General features: G+C 36.8%; 1 protein-coding gene across 2 annotated transcripts; it reads left to right on the forward strand.

Annotated features, from left to right (window-relative positions):
* The first annotated feature begins 4,458 nt into the window (after window positions 1-4,458).
* Window positions 4,459-7,671, forward strand: LOC127855556 (kielin/chordin-like protein). Of its 2 annotated transcripts, none has more exons than XM_052391285.1 (4): window positions 4,459-4,596; window positions 5,979-6,140; window positions 6,526-6,681; window positions 7,389-7,671. In XM_052391285.1, exons 1-4 carry the CDS (start codon window positions 4,557-4,559, stop codon window positions 7,577-7,579), a joined length of 549 nt encoding a protein of 182 aa, XP_052247245.1. In that variant the 5' UTR covers window positions 4,459-4,556; the 3' UTR covers window positions 7,580-7,671. The 2 variants fall into 2 exon arrangements, with proteins under 2 accessions (XP_052247245.1, XP_052247246.1); XM_052391286.1 differs by having other exon boundaries at window positions 4,569-4,704.
* Window positions 7,672-18,286: the final 10,615 nt, after the last annotated feature.

An 18,286-nucleotide genomic window follows, 5' to 3' on the forward strand; every position in this document is an offset into this window, starting at 1 on the left:
GTAAATTGACAAAATTAAAAAAAGTTGTTTCAGATTCGCAAATTTTCGTTTTTGTTATGATATTTTTGAGGAAATAGTAATACTATTACTGACCATTTACCATGCTCTTAAATATCCATTATATGCATCTTTTGACGATTTGAAAACCTGAAAATTATAAAGCGTCGTGCGACGCGAAACGATTGAATAATTTGGAAAGTTCTGTGGTTGTAGTTATATTTTGTGAAACTACGAGGATTGCTTATATAGGTAAAAAATACATCCACTCTAAGCATGAGTACGGATGGTTGAGTGGTCTAGGCGGAAGTCTTTTTACTCTAGGACTCCAGGGGGTCAATGGTTCAAGCCTTATTGAGGGTTACTTTTTTTTCCTTTTTTTTAAAGTGTATTCTTGTTTTTTTACTGGAGATTTTTTTAGATCAAATGTATAAATTTATCAGTATAAAGCATTTAATGACATGCTTCAATACATGCCAAAATTTGTTAAACGGCCCCTTTAAATGGTATCGTGGTCGACATCATCATTCACATCATTATCCTCATCTTTAATACCATCATCAGCAACATCATCATCTTCATCAGCACCGCCAGCATCGTTATCATCTTCACTATCATTATCGACGATAACATCATCATTATTATCACCATCATTGGTATCCTCTTCCTAAATAAATCGTCGACGTAATCATTCTCGCCTTCTTCTGTATTATAAAGATCGCCATTACGCTCATTGGTCTTGGCACCTTCATCATAATCATCAGAATCTTACTCCGTGTCTTCTTTAGAGTATTCTTAAAGGGGCCTTTTCACGTTTTGGTAAATTTACAAAATTTTAAAAAAGTTGTTTCAAATTCGCAAATTTTCGATTTAGTTATGGTATTTGTGAGGAAACAGTAATAGTGAACATTTACCATGCTCATATATAGCCATTACATGTATCTTTTGACGATTTAAAACCCTGAAAATTATCAAGCGTAGCAATGCGAAACGATTGAATAATTTGGAGAGTTCTGTTGTTGTCGTTATATTTTGTGAAACTACGAGGATTGCTTATATATATTATAAAATACGTCTTTCATTGTATGCGGAAGGATGGTCGCGGGGTATAAATGGTGGACTTTAAATCTCCAGGACTCCATGGGTCAGTGGATCAGGCATTGTTGAGGGTTAGTTTTTTTTCATTTTTAAATTTTATTCTTGATTTTTTACTGGAGCTTTTTGACGATGCTGCGAAGCAGCTCGTTTAAGTTATCATACCATGAAAAAATTCTTCACAATGGCGACCCTTTGTAAAAGACCGAGCCAGTTCGATTGAGATTTCTCTAATCGGCGTAACTCGCTTATTATCTTTGATAAAGGTATAGGAAGCTCAGCTATACATAGGACAGCATTATCTGGGAAAAAAATATTTGATAATAGTTTGAATTATTCAATCCATTATCTGTTATAGATCTATGAAACAACTTTGCGTTTTCTGTATTGTATTCAACATTTGTCGTTTTTCAGAAAATAAATTGCGAATTAAAACGTGTGCAATTAACTTTCAACGCGATCATGAGTGTAAAGAAAACGAATTATTTCGAACCTGCCATTTGTAAACGTTGTAGCGACTATGGTATATAAACAGCATAATAGCCGTTGGATATCTGTGAAACTCGCTATTATGCGTGCTTTCTCATTTTGCATATTTAATAAACTTTTCAAACAGAAATTACAGAGCCACATCAGTGCACATACTATGTTTGATAATTCATTCGTTTGTTGGATATTGTTTGCTGCTTTTAACACATATTATGTCATATCGCGGAGATTTAGTTAACCTTAACATGTGTTCATGGGCGAACTCACGTATTCAAGTGCTCTTACGACTATGTGCTCATACCTACTTTCGGGAATCATCATGAAATTATTGCCGTACTTAACGAACAAACAAGCCTAAGCTTATTGGGTAAGAGAAAAAAAAAACACTAATCAAAAGAGAAAAATTATATGTTCATGCACATGGGCATATGAAATCACGTCCGTACACATAGCATCATTAACTTAGGAAAGGAAACAACGAAATATAAAGTTTGGTATGATATACGTGTGAAATTAAAGAGCATTGTGTAATTAAAGAGCATGTCAAGTTTTGAATGTATATGCTGAAACGTAATGTTATAACCCACAAACGTTTTACTGTAACAGAACATTTTTGAAATATAAGTGGTACAGAAAATACACGTCGAATATCTTTTTAAAGATATTTCTTGTTATATTTGATCGAGAATGTAACCCGCCTCCCAATTTCGCTGAATGGATCAAGTTCCCCACGGTTACTTCTTCCCCTTCCCCCCAATTTTTATTTCGTACCCTAAATTTTAGTACCCAATTTTTTTCATACCCAATTTTTTTTCGTACCCAAATTTTTGCTCGTACCCAAATTTTATTTCGTACCCAATTTTTTTTCCTACCCAATTTTTTTTTCGTAACCAAATCTTTTTTCGTACCCAATTTTTTTTTGGCATAGTTTTTGTACGTAAAATTTTCGTACCCATTGTTTTTCCTTTCCAAAATGTTCGTACCCACATACACAATTGTGGTGATGTAAATAAACTTGAATAAATGCTTTTATATCAATCCTCTTCAAAAGCATCGTCACACCAGTACTGTCAGTACTTTGATTAGAGCAAATGTTTACATTTATCAATAGAAAGCATTTAATGACAAAATTCAAAACATGACAAAATCTGTGAAATATTTTTTTTAAATATTAAAATCACTCAAAACCTAAGGAAACATAGTGTTCAATATACTACGTGATATGGGCAGTCTCTGACTACAGTATTCTCTGTGTCACTTTGTCATGCTCCATACTGGGGCTTCTCACACGCTGTGTTGTATATGAAGCATTTCTGTGTTAAGTATACCATAAAACGCACATTCACCCATTTATGTCTAGCGTCTAGAAAAAAAGGCCTTGGCAAACAGCGAAGACCCAGATTCGGCGTCTCATCAGGGTCTGCGCTGTTTGCTTAAAGGAATTTCTGTAAGAAATATTCTAAATATAGAAGTAAATATACTAGACATCCCTAATTCTGGAAATAAATCCAATTTAGAAGAATGTGAGAGTCTACTAGGCATAAATGGGTTAACAACACTACTGCAGTAACAATTCATATATGATACTGCCATACTGTTGGAAAACGTCTGCCTTTAGAATGAAAGGTATGGAAAGCAATAGGTCGACCAGCAACACTGCAAACATTATTTATATATAGCGTACATTAGGACATTTGCAACATTGACGACCCTCACCACACACAAATAAAAGCTGGTAACTTCTGTGACATCAATCTAAAAGCGCGCGCGAACGCGCTTATGGGCTTGAGCATTTCATTTGAATTCGTTTAACCTTTTTTATTCAAGCGTTTGTTTTAGAAAAATACATACTGAAATGTTTACTGATTAAGAGTGCGTCATATTTTCTACCACTTACCGGTTTGCCAGGTAAATGCAACGTGAGCAGGATCGAAACCGGATAGGCGTTTGGATCCTGATGGCTGGCAGTCGCGACCCCCAAACAATGGTGGAGTAGATGCTCAAAAAGTTTCTAAGGACGGGTATACGCACGGCGTAGGGGAGAGCAGCAAAACAGAACATCCGACCGATGTAACACAAACCACCGTCCAGTGAAAGAAAGAAACGGAAATGCATCTCTCTAACTGTTGACGTTGTATCGTTCAAGTTGTGCTTCTATTGCCTTTTGAATACACTTAGTTGTGCTTTTGTCATACAACAGGTAACAACAGTTACTTAAAGGACATGAAGGATTCAATAATAGTGAGAAATGTGTTTCTGATTTTTGTTATATCGCTCCGATCTGACAATGTGCTTTTATTATGACAAATATTCGACACACATGGGAATCTTGTATTTTTTCGTGGGAGAAATTACTACCTCTGGGAAAGGTCGAAGGTTGCCTCTAGCCTTGTGTATGGCGTTTCTACGGAATACCGTTAGTGCCATGGTGGTAACATCGAATGCGAGAACGCGAAAGAACGATGAGCAAAGTGCAACAATACGATGGAGAGAATGCGAGAACGCGATGGCGAGAATGCGAGAACGCGATAGTACGATGACAATGCGACAATACGATGGCGCTGGTGCGATAGTACGATGGGGACAATGCGATAATCATATCGTACTGTCGCCATCGTTTCATCGCATTCTCGCCATCGCGTTCTCGCATTATCGCCAGTGTATTGTTGCACTGTCGCTATTCGGGCATTAATCATCACTTATTGTAACAGAAAGTCATCGATAGTTGTAAACAATTTAATTTACAAATTAGAAACGCATGTAAATAAATTCATATATATATATATATATACATGTATATATATATATATATATATATATATATATATATTATAATTATAAAAGTTTACAAATGTATGACCTATTGATCATGTCTTAGTGAGTTGGCCACGCGCCCAACACCTGTGCCAGAGCTGTGATCAGAACATGATTCTAAATATAAACCGCGTGTCTTATCGTGTTTCTCGTACTTTAAAATGTTGTCGCTACAGATATGTGTTGTATTGATCCTTCAATGTAAGTAAATTACTAAATGTGTAAAAAATCAATTTCAAGTTCTTAAAATGCGTATGTATATTCATCGACAGTTATTGTGTTTTGTAACAATCTAAAGTGAAATTACAAGTACGTGTGTCACAACAAAAGCACTTCATATGAAATGTTTACGGTAAATATATTTCTATGGCGGACATTGTAAATAAATAACAACGTATTTGATCCTTGGTTAAATAACTATATTATAATTTTGCTTTTGTTGTATCGATTGACCATGTAAATACATCTTGTCGACAGTAGTTTGTAGTGTTGCGTCATTGTAAACAATTCGAAGCAGATTGCAATTATTCATGCTGAATGCACCAACATTACTATTGTTAGTATTGTAGATGATCTAATTGACTCATCATAACACCCATAGCGTAGGACGATGGAATATTTAAATATAATGTATACATGACCGCGCTATGGGCAAACCGGGCTTAATGCATGTTCGCAAAGTGGCGTCACATATCAGCCTGTGGAGTCCGCACAAGCTTAACTAAGACGAAACTTTCCGCTTTTATGGAATTTCTCGTTTAAATATAGTCTCTTCTAAATGAACATCCAGTGTAGGCATAAAGTGTCGTCCCTAGTTATCAGACTTCACAAGCTAATCTGGGACAATACTTGACGCACATTTATAGTAAGGGGCCTTTTCACAGATTTTGGCAGATATTGAAGTTTGTCATTACAATGCTTTATATTGATAAATGTAAACATTGGATCTAAAAAGCACCAGTAAAAAACAAGAATAAAATGAAAGAAATAAAAAAGTAACCCTCGACTGGGCTCGAACCAATGACTCCTGTAGTTAAAGTGTTCACTTAGACCACTCGGTCATCCGTGCTCATACAAGGAATTAATGATGCACTTTATACTTGTTATAAGCAATCTTGGTAGTGCCACATAATATTACGACAATAATAAAACTCTACAAATTATTAAATCGTTTTGCGTTACAAAGCTTTATAATTTCAGGTTTTATAATCGTTAAAAGATACATATGGATCTTTTAGAGCATGGTATATGTTCATTATTATTAGTTCCTCACAAATATCATAACTACAACGAAAATTGCGAATCTGAAACAAATTTGTTTAATTTTGTTAATTTACCAAAACGTGAAACTGCCCCGTTAAGCTAACATTTGTGTAAATGAAATCAACGCGAGAACCCGCATATGTCATTTCCACAACGTATTTCGAATTAATGATATTTAAACAAACGCTTTGACATTTTATATACGACAATCTCGCTAGTATTTCCGTAAGCCATATGCAACGACAACGATCAAGGCGAGAATCATACTTGCATATTTATTATGCCACGAATACAAATAGAACATAACCATTCTTATCCAGCCTGTCACTCCCAGCCTGTGACGCCCATGTGCAGTGCGCATGGACGCACTTTCCATCCCGGGGACGTGTGGGTGGACGCCAACGCGTGCGACGTCTGCCAGTGTACAGAGTACGGGGAACAGTGTAACGCGGGCTTCCTTGGCACGACGTGTCCCTTCAACAGTAAGCATTCTGTAGACAAATCTTGTGTACGTGTATATTAAAGCTGATACATCGCAGCATGGGATATTAAGCAATGCAATTGAGAGAATGTAAGACAATATGTGCATGTATTATGCGAATAGATGACAATAAGCGAAAGAGTAAGGTTGGATTGTCAAGTTATACACGCTAATTTAACTTTCATTGGTAGTCGTTTCATATTGCGTTTTTTTTTGGTACTTCAATGTTGCTAATTCACTGTAATTATAGGTTTGGTCCGCACGACAGATTAGGTGCATAATTGGGTGTGTATTGACGTGCAGGTGCCAAAATAAGTTTAACCCCTCATGCTCGGACTGGTGGTTTAAATGTCGTACATTTATTAACATGTAAATCCGAATTCAAGGTACCGTTGCGAGTCCTGGGGACCCGGCCTGCGTGTACGGCTATACGAGTCATCTCGTCGGTGACGTCATTTCGGCTCTAGACGGCTGTAACAAGTGCTTGTGCACCGAGCTGGGTCTGCAGTGCACGGCTAAGGCGTGCGGTCCGAATGGGTTCGGTATGTGCCCAGCAACGAGGGTGTCCTAGTCAAAATGTGTCCTATTTTGTAGTTTTGTGATTATCACGGTATATGAATTAACCATAACTGAACTGTTGAGAAATATGTCATCATACATAAACCTAAATGTGTTATAATTTCATTTTATTGGGGTCTAAGTATTGAATAATATCTAAAAATATATATGTCCAAGTGTATTCGACTGATTTGTTATTTTCTTGGCAAACATAAAATAATGATTTTCACACGCACGTACACACACACACACACACACACACACACACACACACACACACACACACACACACACACACACACACACACACACACACACACACACACACACACACACACACACACACACACACACACACACACACACACACACACACACACACACACACACACACACACACACACACACACACACACACACACACAAACACACACACACACACACACACACACACACACACACACACACACACACACACACACACACACACACACACACACACACACACACACACACACACACACACACACACACACACACACACACACACACACACACACACACACACACACACACACACACACACACACACACACACACATTTGCGTGAAATATTTCGAGATTGGAAACAGTTTTTATACATTTAGCATAGCCAACTATTCACTCCTTTTAACGCGTATTTTGTACACAGCAAAGCCCAGTTCGGAGCCCCTGTACGGTGAATGCGAGTATGAAGGGGGCTGGTACATGCACGAGACCCAGTGGCGGGCCTCTGACGGCTGTAACACGTGCTATTGCTACACTGTGGGCAACTACAGGGGCGGCCATGTCTGCACCACCAACAAATGCGCATGTCACGGTAGTGCGATTATAGCCGGCTAGATGCGAATTCGTGGAAACTGTAGACTAAACCGTGGTTATATACACATTCGTGGAAAGAGTTTCGACATTAAAACGTCGTTTTATTAAAACAAGTGTTGTTGTTGTATTTAACTTATTTTGCTGTCAAAAAATGTGGTCAGATAAAAAAAACAACGTCCTTGTAACATTATAATAGGTGAATGAATGAAACTGACAAATGAAAGTGTACAAGGAAAATCAAAAGACATGTATATTACCACTCGGCGATCATTTTGAACGTTGTGTGTGACTATTGATCTTAAGGTGGAGTAACATCCTAATGCCATCAACCCATGGTCTTTATTTTAAGAGATATAAAGGGAAATGAAATCGCCTCTCGAATAGTCTCCATGCAAGCGAGACATTATCCAAATGTCTGACTCTCGCCTTTTGCGTATCGTCTAAATGATCTAAAAACTTTCGACATGTTCGATGAAAATGCTTCAGATAGGATTTATTGAGCAGCCACAAAATTGACATCCGAATATTGACCTTAGTGTTCCTTATAGCAACTGCCAAATTGTCAACGCTAGATGTGGCATGGTAACATAACGAGATGAAAAATGCTCGTTTTTATTGTGTATACTCTAGTATATTTAATGTGAACTTTCCGCCATGATATCCAAACATTTACGAGCGAATGCGACATTGGCTTCGGAGAGAACTACATGAGAACTACGTCGTGCTTCCGACGATTCCCGAAGCCAATATAGCGTTGGCTCGTGAATATTTGGATATCGTCGCGGGAAATTCATATGGAATTTATTGCGACTCAATAACCATTGCATTGAAGCAAAGTTTCATGCAAACCTGTGGCGCCCGTATGGAGGTTGTAGACGTTGTGATGGCTAGACTTTTTAGTATTTGTATCAATCTGATCACGTATGATCATTGATGAAAACTGGTGACACAAATAGTAGCTTGAAATCCGAGTCGATCCAGATGTTTCATATGTATTTAGAAGGCCCCCAAAGACGGACATAGTACCTTCAACAACATACATTGCAGCAAAGTAATATGGCAGTTGTTTGCAATTCCGAACAGCCCGTGATTTTACCTTTCGCTAGATTAAAAGATTTCGCGTTTACCAAGTGCGATATAGGGCATTTTGAGTTTGAATATTGTGTATAGTGTGTCTTGTCTATTACGTTTGTTTTGCGTCTCACTGTTTGGCAATCGTTCCGGTTCGCAAATAAAGGACCATGTGCTGCATTTATGCACTGGGTGGAAGTAACAAACAAAACATGCTGTGGTTAAATGGTCATTGACTGACCGTTATTATTACATAACACAAGTTCAAAACATATAACAATATATACACCAATATATATATATATATATATATATATATATATATATATATATATATATATATATATATATATATAAATATATATATATATATATATATATATATATATATATATATATATATATATATATATATATATATATATATATAGCTTAAGACATAAGGAGATTAAACAAACATAAGGAGATTAAACAATTATGTTATCCGGTAAAATGTGGAGGTTTCTTTAGAAAATGGCCTTCCAAAAGGTATTACAAAATGTACTAGGTACAACAAAAGAATTTATTTCCTGCAGGCAAGTGCTGATTTGTGAGGAGATGGGGGTGGCAGGTGGGTAAAACAAAAATTTTCCTCTGTTCTCTTTGTACATCCGCATGGCATCTGAATGCGCATAATTAAAGATCGTTACACTTCGTGTGTTTCCGTCATTGTTTACAGGGAACATAGCACTCTGGATCAGCAGACGATTTATTTCAGCCTATCTTACGGAGGAATCCGAGATAGCCGATGTATCACGATTGGGAACATAGCCAAGCTGATCCGATTTTTCTGTAGATAGGTTAAAGTCTATCTGATTGCCGTTCCTTTCACCCATACAAAACACTGATACGATATTTCGTATAGTTTGCATTTATTCACTGGGTGGAAGTAACAAACAAAACATATGCTGTGGTTAAATGGTCATTGACTGACCGTTATTATTATGTAACAAAAGTTCAAAACATATATCAATATATACACCAATATATATATAACTTAAGACATAAGGAGATTAAACAATTATGTTATTCGGTAGAATGTGGAGGTTTCTTTAGAAAATGGCCAAAAAGATAGCTTGCTATCTTCCCCCACAATTTAAAACGGTAATGGAGAGGTCCCACCTAGCAGGCACGACTGAGGAATACAAACTGCATTTAGGTTTCTATGTGCGGCTGAAGTTGAATATTTATGGTGTATCGGTTCAACATGTTAATACATCATGATAATGTTGTTACCAGCTGCTATTTGGATTGCTGGCTCACCTGTTTAAAAGTATTACCGAATCAGATTGTGCATCTTTCTGTTGAACACACCACACAATTAATTGTAGACAATCTCATAAAATAAAAGTTTGCATGTACATTTTAACAACATACTGTGTACGTCGCCTGCTTTAACAACTTGTATTCACTACTCCTAACTACTGCTACTGCTGCTAGTACTACTTCTACTGCTGCCATTAATCATGATAACGATACAGAAAAAGAGTTTCACTCCTTCCTGATATATTTCGCCTAAATAGTCTTTTTCAAAGTTTCTTTTTACAAATTGGCTACATTTTCTTTCCGTTACTCAACAAATCTCATAACGAGGACCATATACTAGTAGTCAACGGTCATATCTATACACCACGTCCACCAACGACACTTTTCCATCAATACTAAAATGTATTGTTCCCTATGATTCCTCCGTTTAATCCAGCTTGTCACTCCCACGTGCAGCGCGCACGGACGCACGTTTTATCCCTGGGACGTGTGGGTGGTTACCGAGGCTTGAAACACCTGCACGTCTTTGGGTAACATAGAGCCATGAGTGACACAAATGTGTCGATTCAACTGAATGCATGCTGTAGAGCTTGATACAATAGTGTAACGGACGGATACATTTAAGCGGATTCACTACTGAATTGGACACTAAAGAAATGCCACAATGAGAATGTAGGACAACATTTAAGTAAGACAGAAGAAACATGGAAATACAAAAATCGAAACAGGGAAAGTTTTGTGTCTGAAATAATTATCGGAAATTACTAAGCGATATATTTAAAGTGTAAGTAGCTGGTCTGTTTTATATTCGGCGTAGAGCATATGTAAGTTAAGTAAGCATGACATGTGTATAGGCGTAAATTTGAACAGGTCAACCACGAGTGTACATAAAGATTTACATTTCGTGCAGGAATGTAGGTTTAATGGTGTATATAAGATCGGACATATGTACACCAGGTTCAATTGTGATACCCTGGGATGCAGTCTGACAATACGGCATCGAGTGCTCCCCACCCCCTACCCAGCCTTTGCTTAATCTTAAATGCTACATGAAGTACATTTACACGGAACTGCTGCATGATGTATCAGCACGTTTACACCCATTAGGCGTTCAGTAATATATACCCATATGCTGCGCGGAGAACGTTCAACACCATGTATAAATGGTTACATGGTGTATGTTCAACCTCTTGTATGTTCACACTTTCTAGGCAAACTTAGATCATTTTATCTGTTCACACGAAAATTTGAGAACTTAGTGCACAACTGTTAATCAAACCACAGGGTTATCAGTGTAGATGACGTAGTGCAGAACTGTTAATCAAACCACAGAATTATCAGTGTAGATGACGTAGTGCACAACTGTTAATCAAACCACAGGGTTATCAGTGTAGATGACGTAGTGCACAACTGTTAATCAAACCGCAGGGTTATCAGTGTATATGACGTAGTGCACAACTGTTAATCAAACCACAGGGTTATCAGTGTAGATGACGTGGTGCACAACTGTTAATCAAACCACAGGCTTATCAGTGTATATGACGAAGTGCACAACTGTTAATCAAATCACAGGGTTATCAGTGTAGATGACGTAGTGCACAACTGTTAATCAAACCACAGGGTTATCAGTGTATATGACGTAGTGCACAACTGTTAATCAAACCACAGGGTTATCAGTGTAGATGACGTAGTGCACAACTGTTAATCAAACCACAGGGTTATCAGTGTATATGACGTAGTGCACAACTGTTAATCAAACCACAGAGTTATCAGTGTAGATGACGTAGTGCACAACTGTTAATCAAACCACAGGGTTATCAGTGTAGATGACGTAGTGCAGAACTGTTAATCAAACCACAGGGTTATCAGTGTAGATGACGTTTCGATGGTGTTCAAAATCAGTTTAAGAGTATTATATAGCATGAAAAAGATCACTTTCAACTAAGCTACACCCATGCCGCCAAACCATTATAACCAATAGTTTCAGTATAATTGAAAGATGAAATATGCTCTTTAATAGATTATATATTAAAACAGAAAGAAATATGGCCCCATTAGACAACTAACATAAACATTGATAAGTGTATTCGCCACATGTTTTAACATTTTATAGCCAGTTATATTTATAGCGATTAATACGATTTAAAAATAAATGCAAACCATCGTTTGTCAATGTGTCAGTAAGTAAAGCAATGTCATGTGATGAAACAATATTAATACGCTCAATAAGTTTTAAGTTATTTACTCGTCTTGTCGATAAGCCTCCGACATTGGGTAACGTTATTTTTCAATGTACCTTCTGCACGCCGCCCTATATTTTCCCTAATGCCGCCAATCGTCGGCTGTAACTAGCAACCCTTGCACATGGTCCACGTGATTCATGGTAACACTTTTAGTGTAAAATGAGAAGTCTTGCTTTTTGTCGATGCGAACAGCATCGTCCAAGGTAACCATGATTTTTTTTTCACAATGGTAACCTATGTAAAAGACCGAGCCAGTCCGATTGAGATAACTCGATTTTTCAGTTACTTCCCTTTTGCATTCGCCACTGCGTAGGAGATTGCTCGTCATTGATAACATTCTCCTAGCAGAGTTGTCGTTCGTGTTTCAACATTCAACAATGGCCGCCACCATGAGAGTCTCGATTCAAAACTTTCTTACTGCATAAATTGGCTTGTTTCGCTATTTAGAAACTGTCATTTAGGATATATGAATTATTTATTCACTAAATCTCCTCTTATGACAACAATAGTTGGAATTCGAAGGATATATACTCGATGTGAATAAAGGACTTTCTGGATCGTAACAGCTTGACACGGCAAAACGGGCATACTGGTATTTAAGTTAACAATATAAGTCACATTGTGCTTTGCAAATTGTATTCGGGCATTTTGCGACTTATTGAATGACTATGATACCCGATATCAACATTTAATCGGGGATTTGCAGATCACCAAACTGTCCTGAAATTCAACATTGATTTCAAACTCTTTACTGGTTTGTATACTCTTTCTTAGTGTTAGTACTTTTTATCATTTTAAAGTTAAATGAACTGTGTCACAGTAAAAGAAACATTAAGGCGATTGTGGCCAGTTTGGATCTAGATCAGCCTGCAGTCGCTTGAAAGCTGTTTGCTTAAAAGCGTTTTTCTGACAATAACAAATAATTTTATTGGATACTGATTTGACTGCGCTTTTCCTGTGACCTGGCTCAAATAATAGAATTGTCATTAATCAAATTATTTATTTCAAACATTTATCAATTGTTTGTATTGTCCCTCGGGATCAATGACTCCAGCACTTTCCTGTTGAGAATTGAATACTGCTAAAGGCGATGCTAGGGGGCGTGAGAGATGTTGCACCTTCCAGTATCGCTCGATTGTTCATTGTCGGCTCGGGTACTACGTACATGTACCCCGGGTACTCTTAAGTATACTTACATGTATCCCGGGTACGGTAAATATACTAAAATGTACCCGGGAAATTTAACCCTAAATCAGTCGTTGTCGACTATTTTTTTGTAATAATTATATATACACATCAGGGCTTAACACTTTTTTTTCAACTAGCCCGTTCGGGCTAGTAAATGCAGAACCTACTATCCCTGACCAATCTTTCATGTGCCCTGACCCAAGTATTATAAAAACCTTTATATTAATCATTCAACTTGTATCTTCTTGTGCTTGGAGATGCGCAATTATGATTAAATCATTCTTATTAGCTTGCCTTACTAATGCTATTGAATTCAATATTCATATATTTAAGACATCTATTTGTCATCTTCACGCCATTTCTGGAGAAATTTTCTTGTTTTTTTATTTCCTCATACTTTCTCTTACTTTCCTCCTTCCCTTTTCTTATCGTATCCGAGGAAACCCCATCCCCACCCGTAAAGCCAAACTTAAACAACGACATGAACGTTAAAACCCTTTTTTACATAGATTGCCCGGTTACCGTCTTACAAGAAATGGTAAGTGAATCTTAGCAAAATAACGTGTTACGGTAGTTGTAACAATTGTACAGGGTTAACTCTCTACTAAAAGCCGGGATCGACCATTAATATTAGTTTTGCTAATTGAATTGCGTAAAAAAATATTGTCAAAACACTTCTAATCTAAATAAAGTCTCTATCTTCCTCTAAATGGATTTATTAATCGTCTAAAGGATGGAATAACTTTTCCATAATGACAACAAATTAAAATTATTTAAAATTGATAAATAACTATTAATTTTATAGTTACTTTGTGTTAATGTCGAGTTTTATACCTTCATCATTCCGGACGATCCTGTGCGATCTCGGCTTTTAGTTTCAAACGTATTTTCATTGAGAAAACATGTCTCTTCGAGGAAACCAATCAAAAACCGTGTCTAGCGGCATTCCTTTAAAAATAGGTACCGTACTGACGTGTTTTACGAGGAAAACCGCCGGGGATTTTCTAAATTGTCTTTTTGATTGCAATCAGGGGGTTCCGAATCTATTTCGAGATACGATCCGTTTGTTGTCTCCGAACTCACTCTGGGATTTAATTGTCATCTGATCGTACTGTATTAAGATTTTTGCATCTTTGAAAAGCTTATTTAAAACGCAGTTTATTGATATAGAACATATAATCCCGCCCAAAATACACACGACCGGTCGAGCATGTTCCTGGGACATTGGCTAGCCCGGACCAAGGTACAGGCAGTGAATGTCGTTCGGACGTGCCTTGCACATTTATGTCAATTTTCTGTAGAATGGCCTCTATATTGTCGGAACGCATACTCAAAAAGCATGTTGATGCAGTGTTTTTTGAAGAGAAGTGTGTTTAAGATAATCTGTTGCGCGTTTTACGACATCGGATTTTGGGCGCGAATACAACTCGGGTACAGTCTAATATGGACCGAGTACAATTACGTTTATTTACCGTACCTGGGGTACATGTAAGTATACTTAGAGTACCCAGGGTACATGTAAGTATACTTCAGAGTACCCGGGGTACATGTTAGTAGTACCAGAGCCGACAATGACCAATCGAGCTCCATTATCCCTCATGAACCGACTCAAAAAACCGAGTCGGCAATATCTGACTTAATTTTTGGTTTGGTTGCTCTCGAGGGATCGAAAATTTCAGAATCTTCCTAAAAGCCCTACGGGTTTGATCCCCAGAAGCGACATTGAAAACTAGCATACTTTGTTATCTAAAAGGCTGCTAAACCTGATATACAATGATAATGTGAATTTTCTCTCACATGATGCTCATCAGTCATATTATATAAAAACTTACAGCAGTAGTAAACAACTGGACAATAATTAATGAACGCATCTTTCATTTGTCTTTGACACTTTGATTTTGACATGGCCTAGATTTAAATATGTGACTGGACTTTACCAGCACTCTTGTAACAGAGCTAAAGTTTAAATGTACCATTGAAGATCACCTAAATCCAGATTTGCTATTATAGACGCGTGGAAAGTTTGAAGGGTGTGACAAGTAAGCAAAAATTGGTCATTACCCAGAGGCCACAACTGATCTATGACTGTATTAAAACAAGAAAAATCAGTGCCTGATATAGATTTCCTTAGATAGTTCAATTAAAACTAATTTCATAAGCCTGGTAATAGTTTAACGGTAATGCTACCAATGTGTCACACCAGGGCCTTGAATTTGAAATCTAGGACATGCATGGTCATTTCTTCATGAAATCAGGACACAAAATTGTATTTTAAGTCCTTAATTGACCTGGCTATAGTTCTCATATTATTATAAGCTCAATCAGTATATTTCTATCATTATTTATGCTTTGTGTATTGTAAACATATACACAATCATGCAGTTACATGATAGCAATAAATAATATCAAAGCTATCCATACTATAAAGGTCATTGACAAAGCCTATGGTCAAAATGTGAACACATTGAGTGTAATCGCCCTCTCGTGCCAGCAAAAACAACACGTTGACAGGTTGTCATTTTTGACAGTTCTACTTTCACTTTCATTTTGTGATATCAAACTATTAACAATTATGTGGCTGAGAAAAATATCGCCATTGCTTTTTATGCCCCCGGTAGGGTGGCCTATAACAGTTGAACTGTCAGTCAGTGTGTAAGTCTGTCCGTCCGTCCGAAAACTTTAATGGCCATAACCTTTTTAATATTGAACATAGCAACTTGATATTTGGCATACATGTGCATCTCATGGAGCTGCACATTTTCAGTTGTGAAACGTGAAGGTGAAGGTCATCCTTCAAGGTCAAATGTCAAATATAAAGCGTCTGTCTGTCTGTCCAAAAACTATAACATTGCCCATAAATTTTTCAATATTGGCGTGCATGCGTATCTCATAGAGCTGCACATATTGATTGGTGAAAGGTCAAGGTCATCCTTCAAGGTCAAAGGTCAAATTTTGCAATATTGAAGATAGCAACTCCATATTCGGAATGCATGTGTATGTCATGAAGCTGCACATTTTGAGTGGTGAAAGGTCAAGGTCATCCTTCAAGGTAAAAGGTAAAATATATGGCTTCAAAGCTGCGCAGCAGGGGGCATTGTGTTTCACAAACACAGCTCTTGTTTAATATATTTTCTGCACATTTCTTAAAAAAAACTTACATCAATACACGATTTTCTTCGTTAATTCAATCATTCCTGACAGACTTGTGTACATATTTCGCTTACATTTTGACGCACGTAGGTAGGACCGCATAACCGCTTCCGAAATGTGTATTCATACTATTGCCTTCAAGGAACTTATCTGATGGTTGTCGAAAAGGGCCAAAAATGTGCGAGTGTGGGTCAAGTTCCCCACAGGTACTACTTTCCCGTTCCCCCAATTTTTTTTCCGTACCTTAATTTTTTCGTACCCAATTTTTTTTACGTACCCAATTTTTTTTTATCCCCAATTTTTTGTTCGTGCCCAAATTTGTTTCGGTCTCAATTTTTTTGTTCCCAAATATTTTTTCGTACCCAAATTTGTTTTCATACCCAAATTTTTTTCGCAAATTTTTTGTACCAAATTGTTTTTCCGTACCAATATACACATTTGTGGTGATGTAGATAAACTTAACTTGATGCTTTTATATCCATCCTCTCAAAAGCATCGTCACACCAGTACTGTCAGTACTTTGATTAAAAATTACATGACATTGTTACATAATATATTCAGGTTAACACTAAGTAAAACACAGTTTTATGTGATAATGATTTGGAAAAACATTTATGAACTATACATAAAATAATAAAGACATTATCCAGTATATTTACACAACCAAAGTGTTATAACTTGTAATGATGAGTACAAAAGCCATATAAAAAAAATATTGGTATATAAAATCAGTCTCATGACACACGGTGAAGTATAAATACTATTTCAATAGAGTTAAATAAAATACAATCCCATAACTATGTTTATGAGACAGACAAACAAACTTATATGATAACCAGGAATAACATAAAATTATAGTGGGTCACAAAGTTCGTATATCCAAGAGCGACATAGGATTAAAATACCATCACAACCATGGACAACCATTTGACACATTTTAGTTCAGTTCCGCTAGATTCAGGGGCGATAGGCATCGATATCATTTATTAGTGAACCGCGGGCCATGCTATGCAATTATCGGACTAGAATATTTTGAAGAACTTGAAATTTACTGAATGTATCTTGTTAATTAGAATTGTGTTGACTTTGAAAGTGTCATTTCAAAAAGCAGAAAACATCTCACTGAAAACTTCACCGGACCTGTGTAAGCGTTATTATTGCATCATATTAAGTGTTATTTTTGCATCAAATAACGCATCACTTTCTGTTTTGATGAGCGCGATAATAAATCGAACAGAAGAACAGTCATAAATGACGATTACGGGCCACAAGTGCAAATAATGTGGATGAAGATTAGGTCAGTTAATTCATAAATGATGGCATTGTTAAATTTCGGGAAGGGATTTTCCAAAACGAGCATGTTAGAAAACACAATTAAAGGTTACATCACAGCATCGTTTTTTTAATAATAATTATACATATGTGCATAATATAAAAATTGGAGAACTATAATGATATTACTTGTAAACTAGCTCAGTGAGCAGGCTACACTGACGCTCGATTGGTCATAGTCGGCTGAGGTCCTACTTACATGTACCCCAGGTATACTTACTTATACCCGGGTTACACGTACCCGGGAATTTTAACGCTAAATCGGTCGTTGTCGGCTATTTTTTGGAAATTAATTATGTTCACATTTATGTCAAACAGAGCTCCAGATAAGGTTTTGTGAAATTCTTAACGTAACTATCAGATTTTCAAAATGAATTCTTAACTCTGAAATTTTATTCTTAACGTTACTACTAAGTTTTGGAAAATAATTCTTAACTTT

Source organism: Dreissena polymorpha, chromosome 13 (genome assembly GCF_020536995.1).
Source record: "Dreissena polymorpha isolate Duluth1 chromosome 13, UMN_Dpol_1.0, whole genome shotgun sequence".
Lineage (NCBI taxonomy): Eukaryota > Metazoa > Mollusca > Bivalvia > Myida > Dreissenidae > Dreissena > Dreissena polymorpha.